This window comes from Bacillus rossius (genome assembly GCF_032445375.1).
Source record: "Bacillus rossius redtenbacheri isolate Brsri chromosome 9 unlocalized genomic scaffold, Brsri_v3 Brsri_v3_scf9_2, whole genome shotgun sequence".
Taxonomy (NCBI): Eukaryota; Metazoa; Arthropoda; class Insecta; order Phasmatodea; family Bacillidae; genus Bacillus; species Bacillus rossius.
In genome coordinates this window covers 5,289,984-5,302,590 of record NW_026962013.1, presented here as the reverse complement: position 1 = coordinate 5,302,590, position 12,607 = coordinate 5,289,984, and the positions used below count along the sequence as shown (strand labels likewise).

Sequence of the window (12,607 nt, the reverse complement as noted above, 5' to 3'; positions counted from 1 at the left end):
TAGTATAACAGTTGTACTTGCTACATGAAACAGGAACGGAATACATCAAATCTCCTATTGTACCTTCACCAGTTGTTTTAGTCTAGGAGAAGAGATTGTATTAGTACGAGGTGTGTTCAAAAGGTAACGGGAGATTTGTAATTTCGCGCGTTATATAAGTCCGATTTGCGAAATTTTTTTCCAAGTGGGTTTTGGTAACCATGTCTGGAAAGTATCTGTAAATTTGTAGCCATTTTGGAAGTTTAGTTTGTTGTCAGCTGTCAAAAAGTTTTAAAAAATTGTTTTGGTACCACTGGCGATTTATCTACGGAAATGGATTAGAGAATTTGCATTGTATGTAGTTTTAAATATGTAATAAAGTGTATGAATGTTGCATAAATGTTAAAATATGGGTTTTTGCAACGGGAACATTCAGCTTCAGACGATGGTTCAGCAAGTCCGAGAAGCGCATGAAAGGTCTCGCGCCTGGAAGCGCGGCTACCCGCAGAACACGAGCGTGCGGCGGGAAGTCGCCAACCAGGGGGCAGGTGCGAATCGGACCGACAAACAACTCGCGATATTACAAAATTCACATTACATTTTTTGCCGTGACAACGTCTAATAAATCGATGAACGCCGGCTGCACGCACGGAAAAGTGTCCCGTTACACACATTGTCCCGTTACGTTGTGTACCGTTACGCTTATTGTACGCTTGCGCCGCATCTATATCTCTCTCTTCCACTCGACTGGAACAACCATCGATTTGACTTTTCGAGGCACATTAAACTTGAAACACTCCCATTCGTTTCCTACTTTTCCTATCATCGTCCTATCCTTAACAGAATAATACAGATTGGAAGAAGTTAAATAGCAAACATGTATTAAAGTTATAGTTAAAATAATCTCTTCGTTAAAGTAATAAACATATATGAATTAATGAGTGCAAATAAAAGTACATTTATCCATTAAATTGTAGATTTCATTTCACTCCATCTTCGTAGCCATACAAAATAGTGATGATTCAATAAAAATGATTCAATTTTATTCATAAAAGTATGCAATCATTTCATCAATGTTTTGTTATGACGTTGTCACGTTAAACTATCGTCCGTAAACCGACTTTACAGACAACCAATTTATTTTTTGAGGACACCTCGTATGCCTATGATAACTATTGTATGACTGTCCCTTAACCCTCGTACCCCCCAGCCCGCGATAACGTCCTGGTCGGTCGCCAGTGACGTCATCAGCGGCTGAGAGAGAGGGGTCGCCGACAACCACGGGGCTCCGGGTTCGACTCCTGACGCATGCTCGCTTGTTCTCGCGGAGACCAGAGCCGGAGTCGTGTCGGAGTGACGTCACCGGACTGGCGGAGGAAATACGCTCCCTCACCGAGCGACAAGCCCAACCACTGCTTGTCTTCCTCCTGAACGACGAGTCGTTACTGTCAGCTCTCGAAGACCATTTTTGAAAAAGAACCAACACTTGGCAGGACGTTTAGTGGGGCGTTCACCCAACGAACACGTGGCATTGTGAAGTCTAGCATGACCCAAGTTCCGAATGCCTGTCTCGAGAGGAATGCACAGAGTCCGAGTGCCAAAATTTTCCCGGGGTGTGGAGGCCTTGATGGCCGGGAGATTTCTCATGTCCGCGGCTGTAATATTTAAAATATTTCAGTTCCTCCCGAGACATCACTACCCCCTATACAACCCAAAATGATTGTATCGATGGGTAAACACATAGCCAACTCCGGGTCAGAGGAGGGACCTTATGTGCGTCTGTACGCCTGGTCGTGTTAGCCATGGTGACACCAGACAGCACCGTCTAGCTGTAGGTGCGTGTGTGTGCGTGTGTGTGCGTGTGTGTGAGCCCGGGGCAGCTGCCAGGGGACGCGATAAGCCGGCAGATAGTGGTAGCTCGCTGCCAGGAGCTGTGGTTGTTTGCCCGCGTGGTGCTCCCTGCCCCTGAGGACAGATAAGCCCCTGGCAGGACCTCTGACCCCTGGACCTCGCCCCAGGCCCCACCGGGGACTTTCCGCGGCCCCGCCACGTGCGTCGAGGCGGTGGCCATGGTGGTGATACTAGTGATTATGGTGATGATTATGATGTAGGTGATGATGGTGGTGTGAATGTCGTGGTTGTAGTTGTAATGGTGATGATAATGGTAGTGATAATGGTGGTGTAGGTGATGATGGTGCTGGTGATGATGGTGGTGTGAATGTTGTGGTTGTAGTTGTAATGGTGATGATAATGGTTGTGATAATGGTGGTGTAGGTGATGATGGTTCTGGTGATCGTGGTGGTGTGGTTGTTGTGATGGTTGTGGTGGTGATTGTGATAATTATGGTGATGGTGGTGATAGATTATGGTGGTGTTGGTGTTGATGGTGTGGTTGCTATGATGGTTGTAGTTGCGATGGTGATGATGACGAAGGTGATGGTGGTGATGGTGACGATGAAGTCGACGATGTTTGTTGCTTGTACCGAGCGACTCCCTGCAAATAAAATATGTGGTGCTGTCGTTCGGAAGTACACGGCTTCGATTCCCGGTGCTCCCAGCAAGTGTCAGTTTATTCACTTTCATTCCTGTGTTCATATCAGGGCAACATTTCCTGTGTGCCTGTCAGATAAATATTCCTTGTGCAAAATTACCGCAATATCGTGAAGTTGTACACCCAATGTAGTAGGCTGACATTCTAAAAACTTAACAATAACAATACACAGTTGCCGTGTAAATCAACAATTTGTTTTGTATTATTTACACTTACACAGTTAAAATATATTGTTAAATTACATATGCAAACGATAATAATATTACATTTTTTCCTAGATAATCAAATTTTACCTAGATAACCAAATCGCTAAAAATACACTAAATAAAATCTTTTTTGCAATAATTTATAGACGGTGCAAGCTACAGCAGAAGTATGACTTGAATGAGATCCTAAAGAATGAGATGGTATGGCCATGTACATAGAACGATAAAAGAGAGGCGGCCTAGGAAAATGATGGAGTTGAAGTACACAGGAAGTAGACCGCAAGGAAGAGCAACGAGGAGATGGGAAGAGCAGACAGTTAAAGGATAAGAATAGAATAAAGTGAATAAGGAGGAATGGTGGAAGATGGAGGCAATTTACTTTGTTGACCCGGCCGCAGGTGGGAAGCAGATGATGATGATGATGATGATGTGATGATGACATTAAGTAATGAGGAGGGACTGGCCAAATGATTTTCCCCTGGGCCCTTGACAGCTCTGCGAGTGAACCAATGTGTTTTCTCGGGGCACTCCCAAAGCATTCCGCCTCTGAATGCACGATGACGAGTAGACGTTGAAACACTTAGTACTTTTGCATATTTTATAAAATTAACTTGGGGATCTTTTTATTTATGGCCTTCTTAAAAAACACTTTACATTGTTTCAAATACTCTACATAAACGCACTGTAAATATTTAAATATGTTCTGTGAATGGGTTCCAAAAGATATGTAAACGTTAGAAGCAACAGAATACTCAACCTTTTTTTTTTTAATTTTTGGGAGGAGGAATTTTGAAAAAAAAACGTGAGTTAGTCTTTCAGTACTCACCAGAGACATGTAACATCTAACCTCGGTAACGAGAATTTTTTTTTTTTTTTCATTTTTTTGTTGCAAATACACTTATAATATGAAACTCGGACACGAAATTAAACGTAGTATTCTTTAAAATAATGCCGAGCGTGATAAATATATACGTTAGTTGTGTTTTCAACTAAATTTATGGACGCGAATCACACGTAGTTTCCGCACCCGCCGCTAGAATTCGCTGCCGGAGCAGCTACTTCGACTATCGAAACATTCGATTGGCAGACCGAAATTTAAAACAATATAATGAAACGGCTTCGAAAAAAATACTAAATGTAAAGAAAACAATAAAATTTATTTAAAAAAAATATATATTTCCAAATTATGGAATGGTGTATTAAAGTAGTGGCGTATTGAGTATAATAGCAAACGGAATAATTTTTGACTCACGCAGACATATGCCCGTGCTTTTTTTAAATTATAATTATGGTTTTCAAAACATTCATACTTCGCGGCAATGCATTTTTTTTTTTTTTTAATTTTTGAAACGAAATTAGTGTGTCGGTTGTTCCGTATTTAAAAATAGATAAAACTTAAAAACATTTATGGTGAATATTCGCAGTGAAGAACGACCAAATGGAAAAAAAAAAAACAAGGGTGCCCATTTTTGTTTTGTAAACTTTCAGATTTGTCAGGTTGGCTGTGAACGCCGCACGGAGGAAGCGAGAGCGGTGAATGCGACTCTATGGCCGCGGCGGGCGCGTGTTGCGACACGCCGTGTGTTGACTCCGGGGCCGGCTATCACCGGGCAGCAGCCGCGCGGCGAGACAAACAACAACAAGCACGAGGCCTGGTGCCGTGTTTACCCGCCCCGGGTCCCGCTTCACGCCTGTGAGACCACCGGGAGACAATCCTCACCCGGACAACATGTTCGCCGAGAGCTTTCCATACGATACCTACACATACCACTACAAACTTCATCGAACCCTTCTTCACAAAAGCAGTAAAAGAATTTTTGACGTGATAACGACTTATAAATCGATGAACGCCGGCTGCACGCACGAATAAATTGTCACGTTCCGCCTGAGCCTTAGCGTACAAGAACCGGCCAACCACCGTGCGAGAAAATCTTCTATAACATCAAACAGGTCAAGGCGGGCGTTTTTTAACTAATTGTTCGTGATTATATTTAAACAAATTATTTAAATTAAATTTGCAAAAAACTGTAAATAATAATTTTTTGAAAATTAAAAAGTATGCAATTTTTTCATCAATGTTTTTCTTATGACGTTATCACGTAAAATTATCGTCCGTAAACCGACTTTACGGATAAATAATTATTAGGATGCGCACGCACCATGCAACGAAATTTTCACAGGATGTAAAATAAAAGGCTACCTACAAATGTGATATCATTAAAAAAAATTATTAATGGCGAATATTAGTAATAGGAACTGTGTGTGTAAACCTCTTCAGGTGTATTTATATCAATAAGGCTGTTTTCCCGACTGTATAAATTATTTGCATTTAAACTGAATAATTATTATAATTAAATTTAATAAATTAGAATAAACATTCAGATTATTTATTGATTTTCATTATTAATTAGATTTTATCTCTATTATTTTACCAAATTAAAAATTAACTTTATTCGCGTGTTTATATTAATATTGAATATTGAGAATATATATAAATATTTTTTTTCGATTGAATTTATACTTTACCTACCGTGTTCGTAATATTACTCCAGTCTTTTTATTATGTTTTTTTTATTATTTGTATGTAGTTTTTTTTTATCACGCCACGTAGGCATGACCTCTAACGCGCGTACATAACTCATCTCCATTTTTTATCTGCCATTTTTTCATTAGGCGTATACATATCTAAAATCATAATCTGAATTTATGTTTTAATATTTTGTAATACGTATAAATTTTAACCTGTGTTTTTCTCCTAATATTTGTTTATAATATTTTTTATGAATTTAAAAATTGTTATAAAATCCCAAATTTATTTTTCAAAGAAAAATTTATGTATTTTACTGTAATTGGTCTCAGGTTGGCAAGCTAGGAATAAGTACCAAATCCCACAATCAGATTGAGGGAAATTAAAAATTAAAATATCTTAGGTACGTACTCCAAACAGTGAACAAGTCAGATAAGTGGCAAAAATTGACTAAGCCGATTCAGTCAATTTGGTTCGAACAATATTTTAGATACTAAGCATTTATCAGAAGAGCTTTAATTTTATTACTTATCAGCTGATTGAGCTACTGGCTTGTGCTTCTTTTTAGGTATAACTCTGCGCTTTATTAGGCAGATTTAAATTTTATATCATTATGGACTTAATCACTGTCTGCATTATACCTACAATATCGGTAATGAATGGGATAGCAAACTTTAGTCATACTCATTATCATTCAATTTTTGTTATAATTTTCATTCATTGGTTTTCCCTCATGCTATAAGTAGAGACCGGAAAATTTCGCGGTTTCATTTCGCGATAAGTAGAGACCGGAAAAATTCACGGGTTCAATTACCTTCAGGATAGAATCCAATATCCTCTACACCTTCGGGCAAATGCCAACTGTTCATTGGCTGCTGACATGTGAGTCGTCACGACTGGGTGGTCTGTTGATTCGACACTTCTATGAGTAAGGGTCTTTAATTGGCCCTCAGTCCTCCAGATTAACAGTGAACCAATGGCAGAAGCAGCACTAAGGTATTATTATTTGAATTTTATCATAACACAAAATGAACCCGCGAATTTTTCAGGTCTCTAGCGATTAGGTCTAGCTTGGCCAGCTTCTACAACTTTGAGGAGAACTTTGAGCCAATGAGAGACCCGCAACCAAGCAAGGGTCCAATTACGGGCATCCCAGTTAACACAATCCTCCAGAGAGCAGCCAATTAATAGGGGAAAGTAGCCCGATAATTTAGAGTACTGAGGAGTCTACCCTCGGGGTAATTGAAACTGTGAAATTTTTCCCAGTCCATGAGTATTAGGGATGCTCCCTTACAATTCATCCACCGTGCGCACGCAAGGTTTCCAACCCTGTCACTCCTTGCAAGATCTCTGTCACTTCCTGCAAGATCACTGTCACTCCCTGTAAGGTTACTGTCACTCCCTGCAAGGTCACTGTCACTCCCTGCAAAGGTCACTGTCACTCCCTGCAAAGTCACTTTCACTCCCTGCAAGGGCACAGTCACTCCCTGCAAGGTCACTGTCACTCCCTGCAAGGTCACTGTCACTCCCTGCAAGGTCACTGTCACTCCCTGCAAAGGTCACTGTCACTCCCTGCAAAGTCACTTTCACTCCCTGCAAGGGCACAGTCACTCCCTGCAAGGTCACTGTCACTCCCTGCAAGGTCACTGTCACTCCCTGCAAAGGTCACTGTCACTCCCTGCAAGTTCACTGTCACTCCCTGCAAAGGTCACTGTCACACTTTCATTCTGCTTGTTGTTTGGTGTGAGTTTCTGCAGAGAAGTAAGTCGGTGCGAAATGTTGAATGTTTTATTTACCAGATAAATTTGAGGACATGTATTTTGAATACCCACCTTTGAAGACTATTAAAACAGGGAGTTTAAGAAGTAGCAGTGGTTGGTATAACTGCGTTGGAAATAACGTCACCACAGCTGCCAACCTAACAGCTCGCGCAAAGGAGCCTGGTCCACTGGTAGCTGCAGTTCAAACCATGATTACGTGACTCGCAACAGGCAATTAATATTTAACAAGCAATCAGCGTCGATGCAAACAAAACGGCCTCTTTGATCTGGATTGTTATTATCGCGCCGTCCTTTCAATAATAAAAATAAATAAAGTGAATAATCCTCTTGAGTTAAGCCATTCGTGTGACCAAAGTGATCAAAGTAGAGGAATAGCCGTAACTACCTCATGTCATTGCGACTGAGTTAAGGATTTGTTATTCATACAGGGACAGACGTGAAAGAAAATTCAGCATAGTTAAAATAAAACATGGGGAGAAAAAAATTTTGCCGAAAATAATGTACACTTAGCTTTATCAAAATTTGGATAGGAACACAAAAAAAATATATAAAAAAGTGATTGTAGTCAATGCTTAATTCCTTTTTCACAATTCCAACTTGTTATAGTGTGCAACTGAGAAACATATTAATATTCTACCCTTGAGCGACCTCTAAAGGTATTTAAATTGTGTTGTTATTGTGTTTATTTAATTATAAATTTATGTTTCGTTAGCTTTACGTCTCTCTGACAGCGAAGTCATTTTAAGACAGTTTCCAAGAAAAACAAACATCAGCAATCAGGGAATTGTTCAGGAATGGCCTAGAGAACCATTCTTGCAGTTTACTTTTTTTTCTCGGAAAACCGTGAGAAACAGAAATCGGTATTCAAATTCTGGTTCTTTCGATTTCAATTCCAGTGTCACCTTGAGTCCCCTCCCTTGGAACGCTCATATATGTTAGCATAAAAAATAACCAACCGCTTTTTTTCATACTGTATATTTAATATTTTGTATTGTCTCTGAAATCATTTTTGTTGTTATTTAAATGTGTATAATTAAATTAGCACTAGTTTTAAACTATGTACCAATTATCTGACATAGACATTTTTTTTTTCTTTTGCCTATATGTCAAAATCAGCTCGTGTAAATAGTGACAAGCTTATTTCTTTGCATGTGGTAACAAAAACCCCAATTTTTTATTAAATCAATGTTACTTATAAATATTTTTATAAAGACTGTAAATTATGTTTAGAAACTTTTTTGGTGGAGGCCTGGAACGTGAGACAAAACTCAAGGCAGTGATGGAACTCTCTTTTAATGGTTCTTGAAATTGGGAAGATTGTTTTAAGATGAGTTTTTCTGCACACTCCATCTTTGATTACACCGTATAAAATAAAATAAAACCTCAAAAAGTGACAAAAGGGACGAATATGCAGCCACACAGAAATCAAAGTTTAAATCAGTATGCTTGTGCCTGAATACGGGAACAGATCTCAGTTCCCGAAACATCGCAAATGTTTTGTCTAGGGAAGCCTTTTGTGTTCGTCTGTGCTGTTATCGTTGTTGTGTCCAGAGTGTTTGTTTTGTCACGTCGCTGGGTGTCGCCTATCATTTCTGTGTTTTCTTTGTGTTGTCCAAGTTCACTTTTTTTTCTTTGTTTACTTTTCTTGTTGTCAGCCGTGTCCGTCTGTTTTTTCAAGAAATTTTATGACTAATTTCTTCCACAGGATTTTCTGTGCTGTCTACGCAAAGGCGTTGGTAAAAAAAAATCTTAAATCATCGATGCAACTATACGTCAAGAACAAAGACAAAGATTGGTCTACTTCACGATTAGCTCAGGCCGGTATCTCGTTGAGACAATGCCTGTCCGTGTGCTGGCCCACAGCAGATAGGATTGTCCTCAGTCCCAGTCTGAGTACAACCACCCTCTACCTCCAGTGACAAGAGTCGTGGTTAAGACCCCCGCCTCGTCAGGGGTGTGTGTGTGTCGGCGAGGCGGGATGATAAGCGCTACGCTCGCTGGTGCTTCTAGCGCGGTATAGCCTCTGGACTGGCGCGCAGACTTCTCGTCGTGCTTAGGAGCGGTAAACACAACATTATAGGGCGGAGAATTGAATATAAAGGTGTAATGCGAGGTCCTCGAATGGTTTCAAGCATCTTGACCGGATTTTTCATTCCATTTTAACCCTTCTAAAAAACGTGTTTTAAATCAAAATACTTAAACAGAACTACTCAACCGCCCTCAGCGAATCCTTTAATTATTTTCCTGAACAGACACCATCGGAACACCCTGGAGCTCTGGACGCCGTGTGTGTGCCCAGATGGGCGGAGACGTTAAGAAGAGAAGTTAATAAATGCCATGAAAGCAATTGTGTATAAGTTGGTAATTTCTGGGCGGATCAAGTGGGATTGACAATACGTTCTTTGATTGATTCGTACAAAGGAGGGAAAAAAACGCTTTTGATACAACTTTTTGGACATACGCCTTTGTAGTTTTGCACTGTTTGTCAAGAATGAAGATTAATAATTTTTTTTAAAAAAAATTAAAACATAAACACCCAGAGAACAAGCCTCCTGGATACGCTGATGTCGAACAGATGGACCCGAAGATGAAGCTACTATAGGTAACGACGACACGTTCAAGCTTAAAATATCTGCGCAAGAATTCCGTGGAGGAAATCTAGTCATCCAGACAGACGGACAGAGAGTGAGTTCCAACAGACAGCAGACCTGGACAACATACGTAGAACACGCCGGGGAAGACGGACGGGCGCGGTGGATTGACGAGCTGTCGACGAGGCAGACGGCGGGAAGCCGAGGAGCGCGCCACACGGCACCACCGAGGCGCCACACACGGCACCACCGAGGCGCCACACACGGCACCACCGAGGCCTAGGGGGCCGTGCGGCGCGCGACGGGTCGCATATATGCCAGGCGCCGGCGCGCCCGCAGACCACCGGCGGCGACTCGCATCGACCATGAAGTGGACCACATCGGCGCTGCTGTTGGCGGGCCTGGCCCAGCTGGCGGCGGCCAAGTACTCGCGGGGCGAGGTTCCAGGTGAGAGCAGTGCTGCCAACCTCGCGTTCCTCCCCCCAGGCCGTCTGGGCAGCTCCACTCCAACACCAGCCCCTAGCGGTCGCCAAACATTGCATATACGTTATCTGTTGTCGAACATCAATAATTCTTTTTTTTTCACGTGATAACGTCTTATAAATCGATGAACGCTAGCTGCAATCACGAAAAAACGTGACTCATTGTCACGTTCCGCCTGAGCCGAGCGTTCAAGAACCCGGCAAAACCACCGTGCTAGAAAATCTTCTACAATATCAAACAGGATAAGGCGGGCTTTTTAAAAGCAGCAATTTTAAAAAAAATTTGATTTATTCGTCCAATTTCTTCATTTCAAATTAACAATTGATTGACATTGATTTGATTAAAGTTTATTTCTATAACTAACGTTATCACGTAAAATTATCGTCCGTTAACCGACTTTACAGATATCCCTTTTTTTAAGATTTTTAAAGCAATTAATTTTAAATCGATAATACAAATGTTTTATAAGAGAAAATAGAGTTATATTCGCGCCAAATGAATTAAGCATACGCTGTGTTCGTACTGGGCGTACAGTCCGCCATTTGTCGGAGTGACGTGACGAAAAAGCCAGGTGTTCGCTCATTTTGGGGTTGTCCGGTGTTAGTCAGTGGCTTGTTTGCTAACGCCGGACAGCTCCAAGAATTTTTGTATGGAAACCTGGCGTTGTTGTCACGTTTTTCCGGCAGATTAATACCCAGTATGAACAATATAACTTTTTAATACACATGGTGCCAGCATTATCTTTTAGAAAAATATTTCTTAACTACACAGATTTATGGGGAGATAAATCTCCACTGCTTCAAATTCCTTAAAACAGAGGCTAATCGTTTGACAACATATAATATATAATTTAACGACTTATCTTTATAATATTGTGAAGTCACGCCTCTTTCCGCTAGGTTATTTTTCACACTCTCTCATGTGATGTTGGTATATAACTGTCCTGTATTAGTATCTAGTGTATTTGATGACAGTCACCAAGTACACTATTTACGAGTCCAACTTCAGCTTAGAGCTACAGAATGTTACCATCTTGCTACCAACCTTCTCTTGCTTTCAACCACATCACACGGTCGTACGAGAGCAGTAGAATAACTTCCTTGGGACGTTCACTCTGGACTGAATACGTATACTAATTAACACATTACAATAAAAAAATCAGTTATCATTATGACAGCTGCAAATAGTCTATTTCGATTTTAATACAAATTTAAATACGATATTGCCTAATAAATACTTATCTACGAGTCAAATATTCTACGGTGTTCAACGTTTGACAAATCAAACGTTTGAATAATCCCGTGTCTCTGTCATTTCGTCACACAACACAATGAGGTGAAGTTTATCTGGATCAACTGCTAGAATTTAAATGTTTGTAAACAAAAGTATCATATTATGTACATTCACCAGTGTCAAAAAAAGTTATAAATGTTTTCAGCGCTTTTATTTTCAGTGATATGTTAAAAAGTGGGTTCCTGCTGTAGACATGGAACAATTGCTATTATTCTAAAATTTCCATGAAAATGTACGTAATAGCTTGGGATCATCAAATGACAATTTTCGTTCGTCCGAAATCTTAAATTTCCTAAAGTTCACCGATTGCTTAAAAAAATGAGACGCAGCGTTGCATTCGAATACGCGCGTGTTTTATACACACATGTCACACATGTGACAGGTTAAAAGATAGATAAGAACATAGAGAGGCAGAAGTATAGAATTTTAATATTTTCATTGCTATAAAGAGGCATATATAGAGATGTATAGATATAGAAGATATAGGTATATAGAGGCTATAGAGCGATAAATAGAGAGATAAATATTTATGTAGATAGAGATACAGAGAGATAGAGAGATAGAGAATTAGAGAGAGATAGAGAGATGTGTACCTACTTAAAACTAATTACAAAAAAAAATTATTCAGGCATTGCAACTCATGCCTGTCATTAGCTAGTTTTTAACTAAAGTACTGTTAGTGAACTCGTGGTGCCAGATGTTGACGAGCGGAGTGTTGTTGGTGTTGTCGCAGCTGACAAGGACTTCCTGCTGAAGCAGCGGGAGGTGTTGAAGCTGCTCAACAAGCCGCACGAGCCCAACAGGTACAAGGACCAGGCGGAGCTCGGCAACAAGTACGAGCCCTCCAACAACCTCAACAGATACAAGGTGAGCCCCCCCCCCCCCCCCCCACTTGTTTGCCCGGGGTAGTAGTTCCGCTGTCCTTCACTTGCCCTCGACGAATCCTCTTCAAAAGCCGTCAGCGAGTCGAACAGATTCTGCACGTTATTTTTTTTCTCAAAGAAATTATTTTTTTTTGGAGATTCATTGTTTGTACATGTACTTGTTGGAACTTCCTTAAAAGCGTGTTTTAATATATATATATTTCATTTAATAATATTGGTGAAACGTAAAAAAGAAAATAAATTTTACGGGACATAACCTACAAAACATACAAAACTTTTTTTTCCTTCTTCAAAATGGCGACGTTCCTTCAAG

General features: G+C 40.4%; 1 protein-coding gene across 1 annotated transcript in view; it reads left to right on the top strand.

The window, feature by feature from the left end:
• Nucleotides 1–9,982: 9,982 nt before the first annotated feature.
• LOC134543235 (uncharacterized) overlaps nt 9,983–12,607 on the top strand; it is a 41,211-nt gene continuing 38,586 nt past the window's right edge. The window contains exons 1-2 of the mRNA XM_063388138.1: nt 9,983–10,081; nt 12,144–12,277. Coding sequence (XP_063244208.1) covers nt 10,000–10,081; nt 12,144–12,277 — 216 coding nt within the window. The 5' untranslated portion in view covers nt 9,983–9,999. The remainder of the gene's footprint in view (nt 10,082–12,143; nt 12,278–12,607) is intronic.